The 27,458-nt window shown below is 49.4% G+C and overlaps 1 protein-coding gene across 8 annotated transcripts; it reads right to left on the minus strand.

Annotated features, from left to right (window-relative positions):
- Cgn (cingulin) lies at positions 1–26,207 on the minus strand. Of its 8 annotated transcripts, none has more exons than XM_046421876.1 (21): positions 26,102–26,207; positions 20,091–20,970; positions 18,534–18,634; positions 18,354–18,423; positions 18,148–18,246; positions 15,817–15,944; positions 12,945–13,077; positions 12,260–12,472; positions 11,691–11,839; positions 11,306–11,438; positions 7,733–7,942; positions 7,301–7,507; positions 6,650–6,907; positions 5,613–5,783; positions 4,605–4,766; positions 3,612–3,701; positions 3,061–3,144; positions 2,850–2,968; positions 2,449–2,557; positions 1,631–1,794; positions 1–1,525 (listed from the first exon to the last, which is right to left on the minus strand). In XM_046421876.1, the coding sequence occupies exons 2-21, from the start codon at positions 20,937–20,939 to the stop codon at positions 1,384–1,386; spliced, it is 3,591 nt and encodes a 1,196-aa protein (XP_046277832.1). In that variant the 5' UTR covers positions 20,940–20,970; positions 26,102–26,207; the 3' UTR covers positions 1–1,383. The 8 variants fall into 8 exon arrangements, with proteins under 8 accessions (XP_046277832.1, XP_046277835.1, XP_046277834.1 ...); XM_046421879.2 differs by having other exon boundaries at positions 26,050–26,147; XM_046421878.2 differs by lacking the exon at positions 26,102–26,207 and adding an exon at positions 23,764–23,889.
- Positions 26,208–27,458: the final 1,251 nt, after the last annotated feature.

The raw sequence follows: 27,458 nt of genomic DNA on the forward strand, positions 1-27,458 counted from the left end.
TAGCTATATAATCTTAATATTTAATTTAAAAATAAAAACAAGGCTGGATTGGATTAGGAGAAAATGTCTGATTTGCAGAATATAGGAATTTTTTTTAATCATGAAATTACAAGTCATTGGTGAGAACAGCCTTCTTCCACAGGCTCACAAGGCTCCCTACAGAACCTGCTTTGGAAATAAGAGGTGAATCATCCCCCTTACGGCCTCCCCACCAGGGACTGGCTCTCCCCAAAATCCAAAAGAGGAATATAAAACCCATCACATCTTCTGATCTGTACCAAGAGTCAGCTTCTAAATCCAGGGGAAACCCTAAATAAGGGCCCAGTTCTTGAATAAATAAGGATCCCTTGGTTCCCCACTGAGGTTGGACATCCCTAGTCAGAGAAACCACAAGGAAGGCCACAGGAACTGAGACCTTTGCTTTTAAACTTGTACACACAGTTGTTAGGGCTCCCAGGTTCAACCACTTTCTAACCACCATAGTCTCAGAGGAGGGAGACAAAGGAGGATGGAAACCCTGAGCAGAACCAGGCCTCCACCACCTTATTATGGCCCTACCAAAGTCCCTTACCCAGGGCTCACCAGTAGAGCAGCCAGTAGCTTTTGACCAGTCACTGAGGAAGCAGGGCAGGATGAGGGTCCCAGATGGGAAAAGGATGGTTTTGGGAGAGGTCTGAGTGTACAGGAATAAAAGGCAAGAAGAGCATACTTATCTCCTCACCATGGCTAAGGCACTGAGAGGAAAGAAACAAGGTAAGAAGGGTGAAGATGGAAGGGGAGAGGCTGAAGGGTCCCCTGGACCCATTGGCTTGAAGACAAAAAAATATAGGAATTGGAAATGGATGGGACAACCACATGGGCCCCACGACTGTGCAAAGAGAAGCATTTGAGAAGTGGGTAGAGTCACGCCTGCGTGCTCATTACCCATAATGTTCCCCTCACCCTGCTCCAGAGTGGGAGAAAACTAGGTTGCAGAATAGCATAGGGTATTTCCCTGAGCCATAGGGCTAATGGCTAAAGAAACAAAGCTTCATACATGGCAATTTCTACCCTTTCCTTCCCTTCTCAGTCTCTCTCAGTCTGTATGCTGACTATCCTTCCACTATAGAGAGATGAAGGAAGAGTCAGCATCTAAGAGAAGGACTTTACAGGCCTAAAATATCCACTTCTCCAATGGAAAGGCCAAGTTCATCCATCAGCTCATTCTGATGTCTTTTTTTATCACCATCACTTGGACCCATCCCTGTCTTAGGTCTGAGTAAGTGGGTCACCCACAGGAAAGATGAATCCAAGGCCGGCAGGGCAGAGCAGGGCAGAGCAGGGCAGAGCGGGGCTGGCTGGGGTAGGCCTTGAGCCTGTTTCTGGACCCTTGAAGACCACGAGTTAACAGGAGCTGGTTTGCAGGTTGCTCTCCGTGAGCAGTGATGCAATGGATGAGGGGTCGTAGACACCGTCAAATTCCTCATCTGAGCTCAGTCCCTCGTGTTTGAGGGTCGACTCAGCCGCTGAACGGGAAGTTTTGCGCCTGAGTCAGAAAGAATACCGGTAAGGAAGGGGAGGAGGCTGAATCCCCCATTTTGGAGATTCTGTGCTGCCCCCATGGAGCTAGGAGCAGAAGGGCAGCTCATACCAGGCGTCTTTCTCCAGGGATTTGATCCGGGCCTGGAGCTGTTCATTGACCTCATGCTGTTCCTCTAGCTCACGCTGTGCTTTCTTCCTCAGGCCATCCAGTCGCTCAATCTCTTCTTCTGCTTCATCCACCTGCCTCTTCAGAGCCTTCACCCTCAGGCTTAACTGGACAGGATACCAAGTCCCACATTAGAAAGGCACCTGCTACCATGGCCTAGAATCTCCTCTGTAACAATCTTTTTTTTTAGATACTGATGAACCTTTATTTTATTCATTTATTTATATGTAGTGCTAAGAATCGAACCCAGAGACTCCCACATGCTAAGCAAGTGCTCTACCACTGAGCCACAACTCCAGCCCCTAGAACAATCTTTTTTTAAATATGTTTTTAGTTGTAGATGGACACAATACCTTTATTTATTTATTTATTTTTATGTGGCGCTGAGGATTGAACCCAGTACCTTATATATAGGAGGCAAGTGCTCTACCACTGAGCCACAATCCCAGCCCCCCTGTAACAATCTTGACAAGGGATAATTGCCTCTGAAAAAGTGCAATCATAGGCAAATTCTCTAGCCTCAGAAGTTGCCCTGGGATTAAATGAATTAATGCATGCATAATACTTAGCAAGAGAAACCAGCATTCAATACACATGCTAACTATGACTGCTCTACTCTCTCCTTTCAATGTAATCTCTCTGTCCTTACACAAGGAAAGTTTAGGTTCGAAAACCTTACAGGAGATGGAGGCCCCCTTTATCCTTCAAGCAAACACATAACATATTTGCCGATGGTTTGGCCTCAGGGTCCATGTCCTTACCTGGTCTTTCTGGTCATTGACATGCTGCCGCTCATCATCAATTTGGATAGACAACTCTTTAACTCTCCTTTCCAGTTTCCGGTTGGTAGACTGCAGAACAGTCTTCTCCCTGGGAGAGGAAGGTAGAGGGGTATCTACAGCTATCACCATTTCTAAGAGAACCTTGCTTGGTTCTTTTCTTCCTCCAAGGACTTCTCTCCATCATGAGCCCCATCAACAGAACAAGGAGGGCTTAGGGAAGATCCAAAGAACTGGGGGAATAGAGGACACTGACATCTCAGAATTTCTGCAACTCCTTCTGCTCTGTATCAGGAGAAAAGTTGGCCAGGCCTGAGGTGGAAGATGGGGGAGTCCCAGACAGAGGGAGGAAGGAAGGAGCAAGAAGGACAGGCTGGTGTTACCTCTCTTCAGCTTGGAGCCGCTCCTGCAACATCTGATTTTGGGACTCAAGCTGAGAGAAACTGGCACTGGGCTTCTGGAAGCCTTCTAAGTTGGTCAATCGGGTCTTCAAGTCCTTGTTCTGAGGACAGGAAGCCCCCCTGGGTCAGTCTGTACTCCACTTGGTCATTCTACCCACCCCCAGGTCTATCTCCCAAACCCTCCCTCCTTTACCTGTCTCTCCAGGGAGATCTTGTCGCACTCCAAGTCCTGCCGAGCAGACCTCTCCTGCATGAGCTCTGCCCTCAGCTGATCCACCTGGGGGATGGGAGACAGGGACTAGCACTGGGGAGGGCAGAGAAGGAGGCAGTAAGCTGAGCCAAGTAGGACAGAGCCCTGGTGGGGCACACCCCTGGAGGATGGCCTGTGAACCCCAAAATTCCCAAGCAACTAAGTCATCACAGTCTATCCCAATGAGAGGAGCCAGAGACTGAGGCAGAGCTTCGTTAGTCCCAGCAGGAACTAGCAGCCCTTCCTAACTGCAGCAGCCCTGAGTCAGGTCGGAGTAGCCCAGGCCAGCAGGACTCTCCTCCACTCAAATTCCTGGCTTCCTTCCACTTGAGGAAACCTGCCGACTCCTCCTAAAGTAGAAGAGACCCTGAAGTAGACCTAGCCACACTCAAGCCTGCAGCCAGAAGTCTCCGGATCACAGAAGACGTAGGGTAGAATGGTTGCTGAGAAGGCCCAGAGGTCACATAGTCGGGAGCAGACACAGTGGGAATCACCTGGTCCCGGCCACGGTTCACGCGGTCTGACAGCAGCTCCACAGTGTTCTTCTCCTCGTCTAACTCGGCTTCCAGGCGAGAGGCTTTCTCCTAAGGCAGAAGGGCAAAAGGTCAGTTCTTCCCCGAATGCTGGACACGGAATGCCAAGCTCAGACCAGGGCCCTGTCAAACTCCAGCCTCCACTGCCTTTCCCTTTGCCTATGCCCAGGAGCCTTCAGATCCTTGCCCCTGCCCAGAGCCATCGTGGACCTAGCGCCCTCTTCTGACCACACGTGGCATGGGCAGCAGACTGTGGTCATGGCAGGAAGGCAAACCCCAGAATCCATTCCTCATGGGAGACCCCTTTTTCCCTTATGGGAAAACTGAGATAGAAACCCAAGTACCAAGGCCAACAGAGACTCAGAAACCAAAGCACCAGAGTACATATTGGGGGAGCAAATTTAAGCCAGGCAGGCTAAGAACACGGACTTGGGACTAGTCTGTCGGGTTTGAAGATCATACTGGGTCTCAGTATTCCTCATCTGTAAAACGGAGAAAGCGAGACTATCTAGCTCAGGGTTATCCTGAAAATGAAATGAGGCTTAAGTGCCTGGCACACGGCACAATGTATGTTTGCTGCGGCTGCTACTGCTGTTATTACTGTTCTCAAGTATAGCAGATTGGAGACCACTCTTCACCCTAAAGGGGGGATGCACTGCTCAGATCCAGTCAACTGTGCTTTGCAAAACTCAGGTCTAGAAGCTCAGTGTTACATTTTTTAAAGAAGCCAGAAATCTAAATTCTTATACGACACCTATAAATTTCTAAGCATTGGAATTTAGTTGAAGACTGCTTAAAATCCTGCAGCCCAACAAAACCCATCCACTTGGGGTGCCAGTACAGAAAGAGGCTTAGAGTACCCTGGTTCCTTTCCCCACAGAAGGCCACCTGTGCCAGGGCCCAGAACCCCCTCCTTGCACTCTCCCCCAAAGGACAACCCCCCGAGGTCCTCACCTCAAGGTTTTTCAGTTGCCTGATCCTGTCATCCTGGGAGCGTTTCTTGTTCTCTGCCTCTTGCTCCAGGCCCTGCAGCCGCTGGACCAGAAGTTCTTTATCCAGTAGCGCAGTATCCCGCTCAGCCTGGGAGGCCTGCAGGGCCTGCCGCAGCCTCTGGATCTGCCAAAGGGGAAGATGGAAGAGTTCAGTGTAACATGGAGGTGGGAACTGAGGGGTGAGATCAGTCTGCCCTTGAGGGAAGAAATCAGTGACATTCTTTTATTTATTTTTTTTTTACTATTTTTTAAGTTGTAGATGGACACAGTATCTTTATTTATTTTTATGTGGTGCTGAGGATCGAACCCAGGGCCTCCCCCATGCAAGGCAGGCGCTCTACCACTGAGCCAGAGCCCCAGCCCCTCAGTGACATTCTTTAGAATTGCCAGCACAACATGATGATAAAAAGCAGACTGAATTTTAGTTCATTTTCATTGTTGTTTCAAAATTCTGTATACAAATTAGAATCACTTGAGGTCTTTGAAGGTAGGGGTGTAGGGATGTGTGTGTGTGTGTGTGTGTGTGTGTGTGTTTGTGTTACAGTCTAGGTTGGTCTCAAACTTCTGGGATCAAGGGATTTTCCTACCTCGACTCCCAAGTAGCTGGATCTATAGGTAAATGCCATTGCACCTGGCAGCCTAAGGAGTTTTTAAAAATACTGATCCTGATTTAAGTAGTATGGGATACAGTTTGAGCATTGAGATTTTTAAAAATCTCCCCAGGTGACCAATGTGCAGCATAGCTTAAAAACCACTGCTCTTGAGACCATGCATTCCCTGCCTGCCGTCTGTACCTAGGACAGGAAACTCCCTCTACCATCCCCCACTTTCATGTGTCATTCATTGCAAGTGTTTACAGCTGAACCTCAGCCCCAGGAACCCAGGCCACAGGGTCATTTCAGAGGCGGTGACCTTCAAACCTAAGGACATCAGACCGACATTCCCATCTGCCTGCCATTCAGGCTCCCACCTCATCCTGGAGCCGGCTCAGCCCCCCAGAGGTCTTCTCAGCCTCACTGGCCCAGTCCTTCGCCTGGCGCTGGGCATCTGCCACTTCCCGGCGGGCCTTTTCCTTGTAGTCCTCCAACTGGGCCTGGAGCTGCTTCAGGGCTTGCTTGGAGTCATCCCCAATCTGTTCCAGCTAAAATGTACCGAAAAGAGTTTTCAGCCCTGCACCTTGTCAGGAGAGACTCTGTCCCCTCCCCAGGCCCCGCTCACAAGACTCTGCCTAGAGCCTTGTTCCTGCCAAGGCGGCCCTCTCTTGCTCTTTCCAGGCCTCGGGCCCGAGCATGGATAGTGGTTGTATACACAGGTTTGGGGTTTAAGCTCTGGCTCTACCACTAGTGACCAGTGGCATGGTACCTATCCTTTCTGGCTCTGTTCCTATCTATAAAAGAGGATAACAATAGTACCTACATTGCAGAGTTGTCAGAGAATGATACTAATTACACAAAGAACTTTCCTCAGTGTGTGAAACAAAGTGAACCTCCAGTGACCACGTTTCAGCAAACCCAAGGTGACAATACTCGTAAGGTGTGACACTAAGAAAGAATCTGCCAACTGAACTGTAACATACCTATTCCAATTATAAGACACAGTCCAATTTCAGAAAGGGTACAACGTGTACTTTAGAACTGATACATGAGGTGTTGGTCTTGTATTGTAAAGCAAGAAATTGCGAGAAGAACCTTATCAGCAAAAAGCAATTCATTTCCCTGCCTCCCTCTCTCCTTTCCCTCCGTCAGTTTAAAACTCTATTCAGGAAGATTCTTGAGTTTGGGTCTTATAGACTTCTAAAGCAGAATTCCAGGAAACAGCCCCCAAGAATGAAGACTATGAAGAGCAGGTTGTTGGGGGGCAGGAGAAAACAGAGGGGGAGCCAGCGACACCTGAGGTATCTCTGAAGCAGGCAGATGCCCCACATTCTGCCTCACCCCAGCCCACCCCTAGGCAAGCTTCTGTATAAGCTGGGCCTCTTTCTGAGGGCCCAGAACACCCAGGGCCCACCTCCTTGTTGAGTCTGTCCACAGTTCTGTCCAGCAAACGCTTTTGCTCCTCCAGTTCTGCCTTGCTCCTCCGCAGTACCTCCCGCTGCTTCCCCTCCTCCTCCAGGGCCCGGCTCAGGGCTTGCTGCTCCTGCCCCAGGCGGGCCAGCCCTCTCTGGGCCTCCTCCAGCCGGACCTCCAAAGCCCGCTTGGCTGCTACCAAGCTCCCCTCCTCCTCCTGAACTTCATTCAGAGCCTCCTGGAGCCGGAGTTTCTCTGCCTGGAAGAGGGGACAGTGACTGGTTTGGGCTGGGAAGGGGCAGAGCTTGGGTTCAGGTCATCTGGATGTGGGCGGATGGGAGGGAGGGGAGGCAGGTGGTTATGACAATGGTGGGCCATAAAAACTGGCTTCCAAGAACCGGCAAAGAAATCAAGACACAGAGAGCAGGCAAAGGGGGGAGATCAGAGGTGAAAATACCGGAGCCCGGCCTGAAACATTCCCAAAGTACATGTCAGGACACGAACCAGGCAACCAGAAGATTCGGGAAGGCAAAACAGAATGGCACCACAAGTAAAACTGCTCTATGAAATAACCAGAAGAGGCCACACCAGACGGCTGGGGGCAAGCGAGGGTTATCCAGATCTGAGGGACAGGTCGGGAGGAGCCACTAACCTCCAGGCGCTGCACCCGGTCCCTGAGCCGCGCCTCCACCGCCTCCCCACCCTCGGCCAGGCCGTGGGCTTCCTTCAGCTGCTGCTCCAGACCCAGGATGCGCCTGCGGAATTCGTCGTTCTGCTCCTGGGTCTCCCGCAGCGAGGTCTCCACGGCTGCCCGCCGCTGCCCCAGCACCGCGGTCTCGGCCTCCGCCGCCACCTTGGCCTGCGGGCAGGGGGAGCAGCGGCTCAGACCTCGGGGCTCGGCCAGGAGCCCGCACACCCAGGGGACCCAGGAGCACGGAGGCGGGGTCCCAGGCAGGGCTCCCTGGGAATCCGAGCCCTGCCCAGACGCGGTGGGTCCTCAGGTCCAGGGTCCCGCAGAGCAGGGCACTCTGCAGCCCTCCAGACCCTCAGCTCCACCTCCAAGCCCGGCGCCCACTCCCCTTGCCTTGGAAGCCTCTTCACAGTCCCGTGTCAGTTGCTGCACGGTCTTCTGCAGCTGGACGTTCTGCTGTTCCAGCTCTCGGACTCGGTCGGCCTCGACCCTCAGGACCGCCAGCTGCTTCGCCAGCTCCTGGTCGTGGTGCCGCCCAGCCGCCTCCTGGTTCTGCCGCTGCGCTCGCAGCTCCTGGAGCTCATCCTGGGCCCAGCGAAGCTCCTAGAAGGGAAGGGGATTTTTGAAGGAACGAAGAGCCAGACTAAGGTTCTAGAAGATGGAAAAATAGAGAAACTCTCACACATTTTACAGGAAAGAATATTTTTTAAAAAAATGATGTGGCCACTTTGGAAAGCAGTTAGGCAGTTTTGCAAAAAGTTGAATATCCTCAGGTGCAGTAGCGCACGCCTGTAATCTCAGCTCCTCGGGAGGCTGAGGCAGGGGGATCACAAATTCAAGGCCAGCGTGGGCAACTTATTGAGACTCTGTTTCGAAATAAAAGAAAAGGAATGGGGATGTAGCTCAGTGGTAGAGCACCTCCCTCGCATGAATAAGGCCTTGGGTTCAACCCCTAGTACCACACACACAAAAAAAAAAACACACACTGACTATAAGGCCCAGAAACCCCACTCTTCAGTATATACCCAAAAGAACTGAAAAATGTATAGTTTGCATAAAAGCTGGTACATGATGTTCATAGCAGCATTAGTCATTATACATACATAGGTCAAACAGAAACGACCCAAGTGTCCATCAGTTGATCAATGGACAAAATATGGCATATTCCTAGAGTAGAATCTTCTTCATCCATAAAAAAGGGATGAAGACATTTGCTACCACATGGAAGAATTTTGAAAACATGTCAGTGAAAGAAACAAAAGGCCACGTTGTAGGATTGTGCTTATATGAAATAACCAGAATAGGCAAAACCAGACGGACAGCGGCTCAGTGGCGGCCAGGGGGTGGAGAGAATGACTACTAAGGAACAGAGGGCCTTGTGCTGTACCTAGACAGTGGTGGCGGTCTCACAACTCTGTGATCACAGTAAAAGTCACTGTACACTTTAAAAGGAGGAACTTCACGGTATGTAAAATATAACTCCATTTAAAAAATTATGCAGGGGGAGAGTGGGTTAGCTGATGGACAAAACAAGATTGGTCATCTATAAAATAGTGAAAACCAAAAATGTTATGCTATAAATATTAGGACATCTCTAATTTCTTTTTAAAGGAAGATTAAAATATGAATTCTTTAGCTATTAGTTACTCATACAATTCAAAAATAACCATAATTAGGCTGAAGGACCACGTAACGTGGTGAATCTTCAAGGTAAGACACTAAAGGACTAATTATGAAGAAAAAGAAAAACAGCACACTGAAAGTTCTGTTAGACTTGTTTAGTCTGTTTTCCCAATGTATGTTTTGTTTATTTACTAAATATTTGATAAAATACACTTACTATATGAGATAATTAAACACTAGTTATTGCTTTTTCGGTTTTACCCAAATAAAAAATTGACTAAGATTGTTGAGAGGTGGCCAGGCATGGCGGTCACACTTGTAATTCCAGCAACTTGGGAGGCTAAGACAGGAGGATCTCGAGTTCAAGGCCAGCCTCAGCAACTTAATGAGACCCTGTCTCAAAATAAAAAAATAAAAAGTGCTGGGGATGTGGATTAGTGGTGAAGTACCCCCAGGTTCAATCCCTGATATAAAGAAAGAAAAAAAAAAGATTGTTGAGAAAACTGTCCAGGTTCACTGTCAGCTAATGTAGTGAAGAGATTTCAGACTATCCTTGATAGTTGTTAACTTCAAAACAAGTAATAAGTATTTAAGAGTATTTCTAACTTCACCATTCTTTGGGAAGCTTTTGTGAGAAAAAAATAAAATTTCTCTTCTTTTTGTTACTAGAGAGTGAACCCAGGGGCTTTCTACCTCTGACTACACCCACAGCCCTTTTGATTTTTTTATTTTGAGACAAGGTCTCCCTAACTTTCCAGGCTGGCAATTACGTAAGTAAACTTACTTAATTTTTAAATTGCTTGCTTACTTAAATCCTCCTTCCTCAGCCTCCTGAGTACCAGGATTACAGGTGCGCACCACCACACCCAGCTACCTGGGAAAACAATTTTAAATTACATAACGACATAATACTCATCAAGGTATTTTTGGCTAACATTTTTTATGGATTCTATTTTTGGGGGGTGGTACTAGGGATTGGATCTAGGGGAGCACCCTGCCATTAAATCACATCTCACATCCTAGCCTGTTCTATCTTTTATTTTCAGATAGGATCTGGTAAGTTGCTGAGGCTGGCCTCAAACTTGTGACCCTCCTGCCTCAGCCTCCTAAGTCACTTAGTTTGCAGGCATGTGCTGCCATGCCCAACTAGCATTTTTTTTTAATGTTTTTCTCCACCAAATATTTTGCATAATCTTAGGTTCTTATTCTTGCAAAATAATAATTTATAGCAATTTCTTTCTTCATTTAAAAATATAGTTGTTTTAATTCTACCTAGGCAGTTTTTTAGTAGAGTTGTAATAAACAAGCATGGATTAACTAATACTTGTTAACTGAGCATCTACTACATATCCAGGACTGTGGATCAATGAAGCACAAGAGCTAAAAGAATCTTTAGGAGGCCATAAATGGAAGAAAGTATTTTCTTTTTAATATTTATTTTTTAGTTTTTGGCAGACACAACATCTTTGTTTGTATGTGGTACTGAGGATCGAACCCGGGCCGCACGCATGCCAGGCGAGCGCGCTACCGCTTGAGCCACATCCCCAGCCCAGAAGAAAGTATTTTCATTAATTATAGGAAACTAAGTTATCTAAGTCATCCAAAAATAATTATTGCCTCCTTATAAATGAAACACCAAGAATATGAAGAAATTATTTGTGTTCACTTCAGTTTTATGACCTTATTATTTGTGACTCTTCTATGAAATATTATCCATGCATGATTTAAAAAAAAAAAGGATTAACTTTAAAAAAATACAGGACAAAGAGGAAACTTTACCATGAACTTTTAAGTGTTACTGCCTCACCAGCAAGGCTGTGCCTTGGAGACTGGAGAGATGGAGACCTTGAACACCAGTACCCCTTAGCTCCCCACGACCTGACTGTGTACTCTCTGAACAGCCTTCAGATTACAATTTGGCTTCCCCTGTAGGTCAGCTGCCCACGCCAATGAACGCACTCAACCATGGGATGATATTTCTCATTAGGAATTAATAAACGGCCTTCTAACTGTAAACATTTGTTTCATCACGTAGTTAATGAATCCCCCCTGAAAGACAGCGACTTTTGCTATGCTGACCAAATCACGTTTTTGAGCCTGTAAAAAGGGCCCTGGAGTTTTCCAAATCCACCTGAATGCTGCTGACCATGAAGTCTCTTGGGGGGCAGCCAGCAGCCTCTGGCTACACCCCGACCTGGCTGCTGCGAGCCCTTTCTCTACACAGTGAGGACACAATCTGGCAGGAGGAGGCCTGAAGACAAGCACAGGAGAGGGAGCCCTGCAGGAAGTCCTGTGGATAGCCGAGGTGTCCAACGGCTCTTCTGCACCCCAGCTCCCACATACCTTCTTGAGCTCCTCAAGTTGGAGATTATCTCTGGTACTGGCTCGAGCATGCTCCACTTCCCTCTGCAAGACCTCCACCTTCTCCCCAAGCTCCTCTTCCATCTCCTCCTTCTCCATCCGCAGCTGCAGGAGTCTGAGCCCAGCCAAGGTAAAATAAAGGGGAAAGGGAACAGGGTCAGACCTCACGTCTGGGAGAGGTGTGTTGGACAGTGGAACCCCCTTCCTGGAGGCCACTACACCGAGTACCCACTCTCGAGAGAGAGAGGAAGGTGGACATGGTGGACATGCATTTGGGAGATGGCAGAGTCAAGTGCAGCCCGGGGAGAAAGGCAGTGGGGACAAGAGTCACAGAAAAGTATTCCTGGAACAAGGGCAAGGTTCTCACTCCTGCTTGGTGGCTCTAAGCTCCTCCTTGTTCTTCTGGAACATGCTCTGCCAGTGTTCGGTCTCCTCTGAGGTCTCCTCCAGTTCCCTCTGCAGACCCCGTACCAGGGCTGACATCTTCTGCCTCTCGGCCTCCAACACTGCGTGGTCCTAGGTAAGGGGAAAGGTGGGTGCCAGGAGGCTGACTTCAAGGCAAAATGCAGTGTAGAGGGGGAAGCTGAGACCCAGAGGGCACCAAGCCAGCTGCACCCCAACATCCCGGTGGTACCTAGCACAATGCTAGCAGAAGGTTCTCTCCCCCCAGGTCACCTCCTCTTCTCTGTCATCTACAGGAAGCCTCCCCCGTTACTTCCCGGCGGCCCTCTGGCCACACATCCTCACGGTGAGTCAGACCTGCTCCCCCTCCCCATGTCTCTCTAGGTTTCCTGGCCCGGGTTCTGACCACATCTCACACATGTCCTTTAGGGAGAGGCCCTGTTTAAACCATGAAGAGTCCAAAAATGCAAGACCCCCAAACAGACCCACTCCCGGGCGGTGTCCTGCCTCCCAGCCCCTGCCCTGGTCACGTGCCTGGGTGGCATCTTGCATGCTCCTGCGAAGCTGCTCCGTGTCTCGCTGGTACTGCTGGCGGACCTGCTCCACCTCCTGGTCACGCGAGGCCACCTCTTCCTTCAGGGCCCCCTTCAGGGCCGTCAGCTCCCGTTCCCGCAGCCTCAGCTGCTCCTCCACCCGCTGTTTCCCCTCTAAGACCTCTTCCAGAAGCTCCCGGGTCTCTAACAATTCCTGGGGAAAGGGAAGAGAAGAGCACAGGGGTGACGCGTTAGGATCCTCTGTTTACGAATTCGTTCATTCAGTCAAGAGGCATTTATTGAGGGCTGTGGCTCAGCGGCAGAGCACTTGCCTAGCAAATGTGAGGCCCTGGGTTCGATCCTCAGCACCACACAAAAATAAATAAGTAAAGGTATTGTGTCCATCTACGACTTAAAAATATTAAAAAAAGAAAAACCATTTATTGAGCACCTTGTACTAGATATGTACCCAGGTTTTCCCTGCCCACCAAGATGCCTCGTTAGGATAAAGGGAACCTGTTATTCTGGGCTGAGGGCCAGTCCCACCTCTGAGTCTGCCTGCACGCACACTCAGGAGTACCTGAAACAAGCCATCTACTCCGCACTTTGGGAAAACCATGACTGGGCAGACTGGAGCCTGCTCCAGGTAAGAGGAACCACATTGGGCACATAATCCCACTCCCTACCTTCAGCAGCACCTCCTTGGCAGGTTCAGAATCCTGACCCTGCTTCAGCTTGTTCTGCAGCTCCATCACCTGGGTCTCCAGTCCGTGCCGTAACCTGTCACCCTGGTCCAGGAGCAGCTTCATGTTCTGGAGCCTAATAATAGATGACACCATTGAACACCAGGTGTCAGGCAGTTTTCTAAATACTGCATATTCATTCATTCATTCACCCACCCCCCTTTTTTAAATATTTATTTTTCAGTTGTACAAAATACCTTTATTTTGTTCATTTATTTTTATGTAGCTCTGAGGATCAAACCCAGGGCCTCGCACGTGCTAGGCGAGCGCTCTACCGCTCAGCCACAACCCCAGCCCCTTAAACCCCCTTTAAGTATGTATTCAAATCTTTTGTTTGTTTGGGTTCTATTTTGTTTTATTTATTTACTTATTTTTGACACTGGGGATTGAACTCGGGGGCACTCGACCACTGGGCCACATCCACAGCCCTATTTGGTATTTCATTTACAGACAGGGTCTCACTGAGTTGCTTAGTGCCTCCCCTTTGTTGCTGAGGCTGGCTTTGAACTTGCGATCCTCCTGTCTCGGCCTCCTGAGCCACTAGGACTATAGGCGTGCGCCACCGCGCCCAGCATCTATTTTGTTTTTTTCAGTGCTGGGGATTGAACCCAGGAGTGCCCTACCACTGAGCTGTATCCCCAACCCTTTTATTTTTTTCCCACTTTTTAAAATTGGCGCATTATAGTATACATAATGGGTTTTACTGTTACATATTCATACTTGCACATAATTTAACAATGTATTTTGGCCAGTATCACTCCCCAGTGATACTGGGGATACTCCCCATTCCCTCCCTGCCTCCCTCCCCCGGTCCCCTTCACTTTTCTTTCCCTTTTTCCTCTTTAGCTCTCACATATGAAAGAAAACATATGGCCCTCGACTTTCTGAGTTTGGCTTATTGGGTTCTCAAGTTCCACCATTTTTCTGAGAATGACATAATCTCATCTTTCTTTATGGCTAAATAGAACTCCATTGAGTATGTATACCGCATTTTTCTTTATTCATTCATCCACTTAAGGACATCTAGGCCAGTTCCATAGTTTGGCTGTTGTGAATTATGCTGCAGTAAACACAGGTCTGCACATACCACTGCAGTATGACTGATTCTTTAAGACAAATACCAAGGAGCGGGAGAGCTGGGTCCTATGGTGATTCCATCCGGGTCTTGAGGAACCTCCTACTGATTTCTGTATTGGTTGTCTAATTTACAGTGCCAACAATAGTGTAAAAGTGTTCCTTTTTCTACACATTCTCTCTAGCATTTTATTATTGTTTATATTCCTTACTTTTTTTTTTCTTTTTTTTGGTACCAGGGATGCAGGGGCACTTAACCACTGAGCTACATCCCAGCCCTTTTTATCTTTTATTTTGAGATGGGGTCTCACCAAGTTGCTAAGACTGGCCTCAAATGTGCAATCCTCATGCCTCAGCCTCCTTAGTTGCAGGGATTACAGGCATGCACCACCCCACCTGGCTACTGTTTCTATTCTTTTTTTTTTTAATATTTATTTTTTAGTTGTAGTTGGACACAATACCTTTATTTTACTTATTTATTTTTATGTGGTGCTGAGGGTCGAACCCAGGGCCTCACACATACCAGGCGAGCACTCTACCACTGAGCCACAACCCCAGCCCTGTTTGTATTCTTGACAGCTGCCCAACTAACTGGAGTGAGATGAAATCTCAGCGAAGTTTTGCTTTTCATTTCCCTAACTGCTAACAACGTTGAACTTTTTTCATATATTTATTGGCCTTTTGCATTTCTTCCTTTGAGCAGTGTCTGTTTACTTCATCTGCTCATTTACTAATTGGGTTATTCGGTTTTTTGAGTTCTTTATATATTCTGGATATTAATCTTCTGTCAGGGGAATAGCTGGCAAAGGCTTTCTCCCATTCTGCAGGTTCTCTCTTCACATTCTTTTTTTTTTAAAATTTTATCTTATATGGTGCTGAGGATAGAACCCAGGGCCTCACGCGTGGGAGGCGGACACTCTACCACTGAGCTACATTCTTTTTTTTTTTTTTTTAATATTTATTTTTTAGTTCTCGGTGGACACAACATCTTTGTTGGTATGTGGTGCTGAGGATCGAACCCGAGCCGCACGCATGCCAGGCGAGCGCGCTACCGCTTGAGCCACATCCCCAGCCCCGAGCTACATTCTTAATTCCTTTGCTGTGTATATTCCCACCCCTTTTTATTTATTTCGAGACAGGGTGTCCTAAATTATCCAGATTGACCTCAAAACTGCAATTCTCTTGCCCAGCCCCCCAGGTAGCTGGGATTATAGGTGTGGGCCACCATGGCTGGTTCCCTGTTCAAGTCTTAACCAAGGCTCTCCCGACCACCTTACTCAATACAGCAGTCTGCCCCCCGAACACCTGACCTTCCTGATCTGCTGAGCCTGCTCTACTCATCTTCTCGTGTGTTACCAATTTAGTTCCAGACGATGCTGGTTTCCTGTCGGTTCCCTTTCTCGAGAAACTAAGCTTCTGAAGAAGAGGGTGCTTCTCTGCATGGCTGACTGACATACCCCGGGAGCTAAGACAGTGCCTGTCCCGCAACGTCGCTGGGAGAACACCTGAATCAACCCCGTGAGGCAGGCACGACAGGGAAGCTCAGTTTGCAGATTAAGCACCTGAGGCACAGAGGCCACCAGGTGGCCTGAGTCTGAGTCCACACTAACTCCATTACTAGAGAAAGTGAAGAGAAGGTCCTGGGTGAACCGCCCCCCTTCAGCTTCTGAAGATCCTCTCTGTTCCCTTGGACCTGGGAGGGGGGCCTCTAACGCCCCCCACGTGCCATCGCCGCACTCACTCCTTGGTGCTCTGCTGGGCGTCCCCCTTCTTCCTCTCCAGCAGGTCCTGCAGCCGGTCACACTCCTCCGCCTTCTCCTCCAGCTGCCGCTCCAGTCTAACCCGGGACGGCTCCAGCTTCTGTCGCTTCTGGGAAAGGGATGAAGACTCTCAGAAAGACCCAGAACGATGGGAATGACTATCATGCACCGGACACTCACTGCACGACAGGCACGGAACCAGGGGCCTTCCGTGTCACCTGCACTGAGTTCTCATGACAAGCCTGGGGACCAGGGACGGTGTAGAACACATCCAGAGATTGTGATGTTCTGTTCAAAACGTGAAGCCTAATTCTGCTCCCCTTGAGGATGGGCTGCGTTTAGTGGCTCCCTTCTTGTGAATAGGAAAATGAGGAAGTGGTGTGTAAGTTTGAGATTGGGTCATAAAAAGGCATGGGGGCTTCCTCCTTGGATCACTCATTCTGAGGGAAGGTGGCTGCCATATTGTGAGAGCACCCAAGCAATTTTATAAAGCCATAGAGCCAAAAATTGAGGTCCCAACCCACAGCCATTTGAGAAAGTCATTTTAGAAGCGGATCCTTCAGCCTTACTCAAGTCTGCTAACGACAACGGCCACAGTTAAAAGCTCCACTGGGAGACCCCGAGTGAGAATGACTCAGTCCAGCAGGTCCTAGATTTTTGGTCATCAGACCCTGAGAAATTCTTGTTTTAAGCTGTTAAGTCTGAGGATAATTTGTTATAAGGCAACAAATAACTAAATGATAAATAATAGTACTATTATTATTCCCATTTTACATTTAAGGAAACAGAGGCTTAGAGCACATAAAGAATTCATCCAAGAGGCTGAGGGGATAGCTCAGTGGTTGAATGCATCCCTGGGTTCAATCCCCAACCCCACAAAAAGGAAAAAAAAGGACTGGTCCAAGGTCAGTTTCAACAAGACAATGGTACCAAAATTAGAACCGATTGACTTCGACGCTACAGTCCACTGCGTTGCTTTCTAGAAAACAAGGAGATCACAGTCCAACACCCACTGAGCACAAACAAGGCAATACTATGAAAGATGGAAGCAGTATTATAAAAAGGGGCAGAAACGGAAACCTGGATGCAGTGGCACATGCCTGTAATCCTAGCTACCGAGGAGGCTGAGATGGGAGGATCTCGAGTTCCAGGCTATCCTAATCCTAGGCAACTTAAGTGAGGTCCTAGGCAACTTAGAGAGACCCTGTCTCAAAATAAGAAACAACAAGGGTTGGGATGTGGCTCAGTGGTTAAGCACCCCTTGGTTAAATCCCCACAAAAAAATTTTTTTAAAAAAATTTTAAATGTAGCTCAGAGGTAGACCACCTCTGGGTTCAATCTTTTTTTTTTTTTTTTAAAGAGAGAGAGGAGGGCGGGAATTTTTTAATATTTATTTTTAGTTTTTGGTGGACACAACATCTTTATTTTATTTTTATGTGGTGCTGAGGATCGAACCCAGTGTCCCACGCATGCCGGGCGAGCGCATTACCGCTTGAGCCACATCCCCAGCCCCTGGGTTCAATCTTTAGTACTACAAAATTAAAAAGGATACATAGTTTTTTTTAGAATGAGACTTGAATTTTTTGTTTCTTCTCTGCAACTTCTATCACAGATAACTTACTTAACCTCTCTGATCTTAAGTTTTCTCATCAGAAAAGGGTCTAGATGGGCTGGAACTATGGCTCAGTGGTAAAGTGCTTGCCTCAGAAAGGCTTTCTTTAATTAACTTTGCAAGGTTTCTATGATGACTATATATTACCCAGGGCAGCACCTGCTACAAAAATTGTACTCAAAAGCTGGGCATGGGGGTGCATGCCTGTAATCCCAGCAACTCTGGAGGCTGAGGCAGGAGGATCTCTAGTTTGAGACCAGCTTCAGCAAGTTAGTGAGGCCTTGTCTCAAAATAAAAAGGGATGGAGATGTATCTCAGTGGTAAAGAGCCACTGGCTTCAATTCTTAGTATAAAAAAAAATATATGTTCAATCAGTGACAGCTACTAGTATGGCCGTCATTATTACATGATGAAAAGAACAGAGGCAAAGAATTTTAGTAATTTTTTCAAGCTATATACAGCCAGTAAATAGCAGAGCCAGGATGAGAACTCCCAAAGAAAATGCAATGGGAAGTAGTTGGATCCTAATGTACTCGGCCTCCTGAGTCCAGGGAACCCGAGTCCTTGCTGGTTCTAGTGCACACTCTTGTCTCGCCTCACGGGACACCTGAGCGCTCATCTCACTCTTCAAGAGCCGCCCAGTCCACCTTCAGGCCCCGGCTTTCCCCCTGCCTCCCTCTGCATCTCCAACCCCCCTCACCTTCACCTCTTCCTCCAGTTTTTTCTGCAGCTCCTCCACTTTCCGGGTGACTTCACTCTGCCCTGCTATGGTCTTAGTCGAATCAGGAGGAACCATCTGCTGGAGGTAAGCAAGGAGGAGAGAGCGGAGTTGATCCAGACCCCGATCCCTGGAAACCTCCCAGCCCTCACCCGGACCCTTGCTCCCGCCTGAGGAAGGCCACTCACCGCCAGAGGCGCCATCTGCTCCAGAACCAAACTAACCTTCCTCCTAACAGAGGCTTCACTCTCTGAGCTTCTGGAAGGCAAAGGGATAGAAGCAAGAGTGAGCAGAGGAAAGAGGGAATGAAGAAGGAGAAGGGAAAAGAAGGGAAGGGTATGTCTCCGGTGTCGGTGGGCCCTGCCTACCCCTCCTTGAGGATGCCATAGATGGTGGCCTTCACGTGGTCTACACTCCCTGGTGGGGCCGTCTCCTGCTGGTCTCGGAGAAGGTCCGGAGTCGATTTGAACTGAAAAAAGAGAGAGAGAGAGAGAGAGAAAGAAGAAAAAAAATAGGAAGATTAGGCCAGAGGTGTGTATGGAGCCACCATGAAGTGGAGGGGGCAGCTTCAAGCATGATAAGGCCGAGCAATAGACCCGGGGTAGTGCAGGCAGGACACCCCCCAACACACACACTGTCATTACATTGTTATTTCCTCAGTAAGCAGATCTCAAGAAGCCACGAGCTATGTCACCAGTAATTTGTCACTAGCGGTGGTTGATGTATTAGAGCTTCTGAATGATTTACTTTTAGAGTGAACATAACTTTGTCTCAAAGTAAAGTTGTTCCCCCACTTCCTTAATTTTTTTTTTTTTTTTGGTACCAGGGATTGAACCCACGGGCACTTAACCACCAAGCCACATCCCCAGCCCTTTTTTATATTTTATTAGAGACAGGATCTCACTGAGTTGCTTAGGGCCTCTCTAAGTTGCTGAGGCTGGGCTTGAACTCACGATCCTTACCTCAGTCTCCTCAGCTGCTGGGATTACAGGTGTACGCCACCCTGCCCGGCTCGGCATTACATTCTTTTTTTTTTTTTTAACATTTTTTGAGTTGTCGATGGACCTTTATTTTATTTATTTGTATGCTGTGCTGAGAATTGAACCCAGTGCCGCACACATGTGAGGCAAATGCCCTGTCACTGAGCTACATCCCCAGTCCTCGGCATAACATTCTTGGTAAAGAAAGAAGGTGTGGAATTTTGGCAAGAGCACCAGGGAACTGCTCATATTCTCCAAGTCGGTCTTATGAAAACTGTAGACCTAGCCAATCAATATTTGCAGGTAACTGAGGCCTGGTTAATGGCTGGGGCAATGACAAGTAACTCTCCATGCTTGTGAATAGTGATTTCTTTACTTTTTTCTTTAGCAGTACTCAGAATTGAACCAAGGGGTGCTCTGCCACTAAGCTGCATCCCCAGTCCTTTATTTTCTTATTTTGAGACAGGCTATGGCTAAGATATTGAAGATCTCGCTAAGTTGCCCAACCTGGCGTTAAATCTGTGATCCTCCTGCCCAGGATCTGGGATTACAAGTGTGTGCACTACGGCCGGGCACAGTGGCGCACGCCTGTAATCCAAGAGGCTCAAGAGGCTGAGGCAGGGGGATCATGAGTTCAAAGTCAGCCTCAGCAACTCAGCAAGACCCTGTCTCTAAATAAAAAGGGGCTGGGAATATGGCTCAATGGTCAAGCACCCCTGAATTCAATCCCTGGTACAAAAAAAAAAAAACAGTGTGCACACATGCCTGGCTTGTGAATAGTGGTTTCAGAGTTAGTTCCACTTTCTTTAGAATTCTGCCCATAGAATTACCTCATATTTGTGAGTATCACCCACTCGGGATGCAGAGCATAGGACGAGTCCTGGGGCTGGTGAGCCAGGGTGTGTGAGAGGGAGCGGGCAGAGGTGGGGAGGGACTGAGTCTGACCTGCAGCATGGTGGGATCCCGTGCTTTCTCCTGTGGCTCCTCAAAACTCTGAATGACCCAGTCCTGGGCAGGATGGGGATGGCTAAGGCCCCGCACGGGGCTCGGGCTCTGGGAGGGCTGTTTCAGGCTGCCCACATGATTGTCATACTTTGCGCTAGGAGTCCAGTGGTCGGGGGACTGGCGCTCCCGTTCTTCCAGGGGGTCCTGTGGGAGCCGGCTGTCCAGGCTCTGGCTCCGTTTGCGCTGTTCATGGGGCAGTGTCCGAGTACGACGGCCCGTGCGTCCCCGGGTCTGGCCCCCAACTTGACTGTCAAATTTGTTGATGAGGGAGTCCACTGAAGACAAGGGAGCAGTGTCGATGGTGCTGTCTGGGGAAGTCTCTTTGGGTGCCAGTTCCAGCAAGCTGCTGCTCCTGTTGCTCGAGTCCATAGGGATAGGGCCTGCCAGGGAGGCCTGGGACTGGGATCGGGGTAGTCTTCCATTCCAGTAGGACCCAGGCTCCTCATCAGACGTGCTGCCCTGCGAGGAGGCGGGAAACCCCTTCACCTGGGAGTAGGGGTTCTCAGGGAGTTCCGAATCAGAGCTCAGAGTTCCTGGGGCCCCTTGGTTGTCGGACCCCTTGATCTGGACCCCGAAGGAGTCACTTCCTTTCTCTCCACTGTTAAGCACCACAAAGGGCTGCCCAGCAATGCCCTGCACGCGCACGGCAACCCCGTAGGTATTGGCTCTTGCATCCTTAGTAGGGCGTCGCACTCCACGACGAATGGTGTCCATCTCTGCACCCCCCTCTGGCTCTGTGATAAAGCGGATCTGGACTCCATGGTCTACAGGGCCCCGAGGCTCAGCCATGGCAGATGCCTGCTCATGGGTAGGAGGGATCCTAGAAAATGAAGAAAAGAGTTTTAGCTGAATAACTTGCAACAGAAACCCAAACACCTCCACCTGCCCACCTTTAAGGAAACTGGTTGCCTTATCAGTTCCTTGTATACACCACAGTGGTTCTCATACTTTATCTGAGCAGCAGAAACATTGGAATGTGGGTCCCCACCCCCAGTTTCTGATTCAGTAGGTCTGGGGTGAGACTTGAGAATGTGCATTTCTAACTAAATTCTCCCTGGTGATGGCTGATACTGTCTGGTACTATCTGCTGTTCCAGATAGCACACTTTGAAATTCACTGACCTAGAAGAATCTATTTCCTCTGATACAGCCCTGGGGAGCCTGGCTTTGTCAAGAGTTTAAAGATTTTGCTTGATTTTCAAACACACTGTGCACATGTAACACTAAGTGCCTCCGTCCTCCTCTGAGTAAAGGCAGATCCCAGGCCTGCCTACCAGATAACCTCCACCCCCTGGAGGAAAGGGGGCCTCCTCTCCCAGAGCTCATTTAAAATACGGATGACCTCAAAATGTGGCATCCCATTTCTGAAAAGATATTCACACTGATGGCAGTGACGCATCTGCGGTAGGGGAATGAGAACTGGGGACAGGGATGGGAGAAGGGAGTGTTTCTAATCTCTAGAATAGAAAGGCATGGACTCTCTACTCCTTTTGCCTTTGAGACCATGTAGATACATTAACTATTCAAGAAAAGATCTACAGCTGGGGACACAGCTTAGTGCCAGAATGCTTGTCCAGCATGTGTAAGGCCCTGGTTTTGATCCCCAGCAAACAAACACCAAACGAAAAAGAAAAGACTTAAATTAGGTTTTTTAAGTGGGCCAATCCAAACACACACTCCCCACCCCCAATAGGTAGGCTTTTCCCACTCGAGGGCAGAGGCAAGGCTATCGACAGACTAGCTCCCTGGTCCGCATTCCAAGCTTGGAGTCAGCAGATGGAATGTTTCAGGTGTGCTCTGGCTCCAGGAACTTGGGGGAGAGGTTCTACTCCAAGAAAAAAAAAAGAAGAAGAAAGAAAAAAAATCCAGCTTCCCCACCCCTTCTGCTAGTCTGTACCAGAGCCCAGCCCCAACCTCCAGGAGGAGCCTCGAATGTGCCAGACAGAAAAGTAAACATGCCCAACGCAACCTCCTTGTTGAGTTCTGGGCCAAGGAAACTTGGCAAGATCCCTTTTAGGAATTGTAGAAGTGCTAGAAAACCAGCAACCAGGGTAAGATAAGAAGGGAGAGGGAGAGAGGCAGAGGCAGAGCTCCAGGTGAGAAAGGGCTGGTGGGGGTCTCTAGCATTCCCAGCCCCTCTCCTCAGGAGAAAGGAACAGGGAGGGAGGGGTCCTTCTGGGGGAATGGTTCTTCATTTTGGGGGCGTTGGGACTAGATTTGAGAAAACTGTGAAAGCCATGCATTCTCCCCCAGGAGACACCCCACACAAATTTCTGCCGCAAAATCTTAAAAGGTTTGAGAAAGCAGAGAGGTATAGTAGTTCTCCAAACCATTCATCTGGTAGAAAAGACACTGCAGTAGAGTCGAGATCAGGCTTGGAAAATCCTAGTTCTGCTCTTCACTTGATGTATATAACCTTTCGCAAATCACAATTTGTCTGAGCCTCTGTTTCCTCATCAATAAAATGGGTATAATGAAACTTCACAAGGTAATTAGCTGTGAGAATGACAATAAATAATTACACAGTGTATACGATTGCAAAAAGTTGTCAAGTTATGCTCTTAAAATTTTTGCACTTTATTACACTTAATAGATTTCACTTTAACAGAGCGAGCAAATGATAATATATTAAACATGAAGGCCCTGTCACAAATCTGACAGTAAATGCTACTGTTCACATAAATGACCTCCTTTCCACTGTAACTTCTTGGTTTTACTTGGTTCACAGAAGGATGTCACATCCTCAGAGAAGCCTTCCCTGACCACTACCTCCCACAAACCAGATCAGATCCACATTATGTGCTCTACAGTTAACCCTCGGGTGAGTTCATCTCAGTTTACATTGGAGTGATTGTTTTCTAGCTCCCCCCCCCCCACCAGAGTATAAGTTCCTAGAGGGCAAAGACCATCAACATCTGAGCCCAGTGCCTCACGTGGTAGATGTGGACAAATATTTGTTGAAGGTTGTATCCTGAACCAAGGCTGAGTCGCCTAGCAGCAGGAAGATTGTCCAGCGATAGCCCACAGCCATTTCTCTCTTACCCTACTAACAAGACCTCTTCCTGGTCTGAAGTCCTGGCCCTATGCAGTCATGATCTTAGAATCATATGTGCCAGGACTGCTACTCTCAAAAGTCACATGATTTATGCATGACAGAACTCTGTCCTGTCAGTACGTCTACAGATCTTCCAGATCCAGGTCAAAGAGTTCCCACCTAGGCCCGGCAAAGTGCACAGCCCCTTGGGTGAGAACGCCAAGTTGTGCAAAGGTAGTATCGAGTACTCCCCCAGATCCCATGACTCCCCAGTCTCAATCACCTTTAGTCCCAAGGCATGTGGGTCAAGGGCCAGGAGGGCTGAGGGATCTTTGGGGTGGGTCAGACAGCAGGGTTCTAAATGATTCAACGCAGAAAACCAGAAACCTACCCTCCTTCAGTTACAGAGGACAGCAGGGCGGGGCCAAGGGAACAGGGCAGCTCCAAGGCCTTGCGTAAGTCCCAGAGGCAGGTAAACAATGATTGGGCACCAGGCCACATGGAGCCCAGGGCCTGTGCTCTCACCAGATGCCCGACCCTGCTTTCTCCTCCCCCGGCATCTGCCCAGGGCTCTTCTCACCGACTGTACTCTGGGAAGAGACTAGGACACAAGTTAGTTCGGCTTCATCTGTCTGCCTCTGCCATTCCTGCCTGCAGAGAGGAGGACCCGCTGCACCTGGGCCGACAGCCGCTTCTCCTGAGTTACTCATTAGCCTGCCCTGCCCCAGTTCCATCACCTCTGGCCCAGCCATAGGCATCTGGTTCCCAACTAGGAGTGACAGGGTCCCTGGACTTCTAGCAGGAAGTGGGGGTGGGGTGGTTTCGGGGTGTGTGTGTGGCGGGGGCAGGCACACACACACACACACACAGGACAAACTGGTACACAGAGGGCCAGGCGATATGCCAGATGCCAAATAACTGGCATATTTAGAAAATAGGAGAATCAAAAGAGCAGAGATTAGAAGCCCCTGCATGGTAACAAATAAAGTAAATAGTCAAAATAGAAAAGGACAGCTCCCCTTCTCTTATCTCTTTCTTATCTCTATAACAAGGTTCCCCATGGGTCCAAATAGAAGCCTCTCCCCAAGTGGACTCCTGGCTAGGTCCACCGAAAAAGGCAGAAACCTGAGAGCCAGGCTAGAGCTGCTTGGCCAGTGGGGAAAAAAACACAATGAAGAACTGGGCCCCTACAAACTGGCTGGACTGGTTTGAGAGGCAAGGGGAAGGGGAGGGCCAGGGAAACTACATGGGCAGCTGGTGGCAGACCAGAGAAATTCCATACCAGAGGAGGCGGGAGGAAGGGCAAGACCATGGGAAGGGCTCTGTCCAGCTTGGATGCCAAAGCCAAGGCTCCCAAGGAGGAGGCACCCGTTCAGGAGGGAAGAGGCAGGAGAAACAGATGCACAAAGAACCCGGTGAGTGACAGAACAGTGTGTGACAGGAAGACTTTGTCTCCCTTCACCACTCCCTCTCAAGTTCCCAAAGTTGCATTCCTGATCCCACACTTACCTTACCACATCCCCAGCCAAGATCTCCCCTCCCTGGCCTGAAGAGAAGCAGCCCTACCCCCTCCGCACCTCCCACAAGGGTAATGGCATGCAGACCAGCCTGGGAACTGCAGGCAGCGATCTAGGAAGCCAGAATCCTCTTAGAGTCAGACAAATCTCTGGATTAGCAGGCCCCCAGAGCCAGACCCCTACTCCCAAATACCCCCAATAAAAAAAAAAAAAGAGGTGCTGTGGCACGTGCATGCGGACCATCTACAAACAGCAGTTGCTAATTATTTCCCAATTACAACCTTCCTCAGGCAGGGCATCAAAGGGGCCAAGCTGAGGTTGGCTCTGGTTCCATAGCTGCCTCAGGCAAGGAAATCTGCCTTAGAAGTCTTGTCTGGGCCCCAGTGAGCACCTCTCAACTGGCCTGGGGATTTGGAGGTGTAATTCCCCTCCTCTTTTGGTCTCCTGGGGAGTTCTGCCTATTTCCTGCACCACTAGTGCCTACTGCCAATCTGACAGCCATCAAGGATCGGGGATCAGGGATGCCTCAAGGGGTTTCAGGGAGTGACGAGGCTTCCAGGAAAACATCAAGGAAACAGATTTGGCTCCCAGACCTCACTCAGTGGCCCCCATCTAGAATTAAAGAAGAAATTACGTGTGCTTGGAGGAAAGAGTTCTCATGAGAAATAAGGATTTCTAGGTATTTTGTAAACCCATGGATCTATGCTTCTGCATATCCCTCTCTTGGAGAGCACATTCTCTCTCCGGGAGAATAAGGAAAAATGCTCCCTGGCATGAAAGCAAGGAAAGCCTTAGATAGTTTCACACCTAGCCAGGAGAGTGGGGGTGCCCTCTTGTTCTCCCCTCCCATATTTCTGCTGGCAGCTGCCTTCACCTGTAGGTGAATGGTTACAGAAAGATTCCGCACCTCAGAGCCATCTCCAACCCAGAGAGGTGTCTGTGGCCAGCTCAGACTGGCCATCCGGAAAAGGACCCTCAGGAAAACAGCACCTGCTGTTGCCCTCCCCTTAAGTCTCTGAACCTCAGGCAGCAGTTCCCTTCGCCCAGCCGGGACTAATTCTTTCACCCCACAGTCACCCCGGTCTCCAAGAAAAATTCTGCCCCTAGAGCTGGCACCTGACCTCCAGAGATCTCCTGGCCCTGAAATGCTTTCATGCCCTGGGAATAGCCTCAGCTTCAGGTGCCCAACGCTGACACCTTCTCTGGCACCTGCTCTAGCACCTGAGAGCAGGGGTCAACCCTTGATCTGCCACCCGAGCGGACCTCCCCATCTCTCCTCTGCAACTCGGCACCTGTGCGATGCAAGTAGCAATCTCTGCTCGCCTGCACCCCCGCCCCTCGGGGCTCACCTGAGGAGCCGTCTGCCTCCCAGGTACCCTTGCCAGCTCCCAGGTCACTCACCCCGGCCAGGGTCGGCGCTCCCGGGCTGGCGCTCCGCTCGGGCTCCGGCGGAGCTGCACGCGCGGCTCCGGCCCTCCCCCTCCGTGCCTCGCGCTCGCTCCTTCCCCCTCCCACCAACCTGTTACTCCCGTCCAGAGCTCCACCCCCATTGGCCGTCACCGCCCGTCCCGCCCCTCCGCTCCTCCGGTTGGTCCGCGCCTCCCAGGGGGCGGGGCCGCCGCCGTGGGGACCCAGACCCGGGGTCGCGAGCGGGGTAGGCGGGAGGGGCGGGCTGGGTCACGTGGGCCGGCGGGCCGCGAAGCGCCGGGGCGGGGCGGCCAGGGGCACCGGAGGCCATTTTCGGGGCGTAGTGGCTGGCCGCCAGTGGCCGTCCCCCACCTGGGCCTCGGCCGTCTCCCTGCAGAGCATCTCTTTGGCTCTGTTGGAAAAGAGCCTCCTGCCCCCGCTTTCTCCACGGGAATCTCGGTCCTAGCCCTTTTTGTCCTTCATCTGCCTGCGCACAAGCCAGGACACTCTCTTGTCACTTTCTGCAGAAAATATCTCCCTTGTCCTCCGACATCCGAGCTCCCTCCACCCCAGTTCGTCTCGCTTTTCCCCAATCCAGACCTGAGCCCCAGCCTTGGTTCTCCTTTCCTATCTCCTGACCTCCACTATCATTTTCCAGCCTGACAGCCTTCTTTTTTTTTCTGAATATTTATCACCATAAATTTACATAATTCTAAAAAAATCATTTTCATCATTCTGTCGGGCAAGGATCTTCGGTTTTGCTGGCTGCTTCATCCCAAACGCCTGCAACAGAGACGCATTAGGCGCTTGATGAATAGCTGCCGAACGAATGGGTACCAGAAATGTACATTGACACGTATTGGAATGACCTTCGTCCTAAACGCAAGGGGGCTCAACCCCAGGTTGGAATCCACCCTTCTTGAAATCTAGCTTCCAAGAAGTAGGGATATTGGTCTCAATTCGCAGAAAAGAGTGAAGGTTAAGAAATATTAAAGCTGGCCAGTCCCAGTGGACATATGTTTTACACGACTGACTTCGTTTTTGTTGCTGGGCTTTAAATCATTTCTCTCGTTTATTTGTTCAACGAATATTTGTTGTGTACCTATTTAGGTCTGAAGAGGAATCTTCGACGCAGTGAGCAATCCAGAGCGATCTCTGAAGCTTAGTTCCTCCCCTGCCCCCAGCTTTCAGAAGCTAGGTGTGGGCCTGAAGGGGAAAGTCCACCTACAGGATTGTAAAGTCCCGCATTCCAAAGGAAGCTTTTTATTGGGAATGGAGCCATGCCCTGGGGAGGAATAGCCAAAAGGTGCGGTGAGGGGTGGGGATCAGAAGAAGAGGTGTCCCTCCTGGA

Source organism: Marmota monax, unplaced genomic scaffold, assembly GCF_021218885.2.
Source record: "Marmota monax isolate L192 unplaced genomic scaffold, Marmota_monax_Labrador192_F-V1.1 WCK01_AAM20220418_F8-fsc00108, whole genome shotgun sequence".
Lineage (NCBI taxonomy): Eukaryota > Metazoa > Chordata > Mammalia > Rodentia > Sciuridae > Marmota > Marmota monax.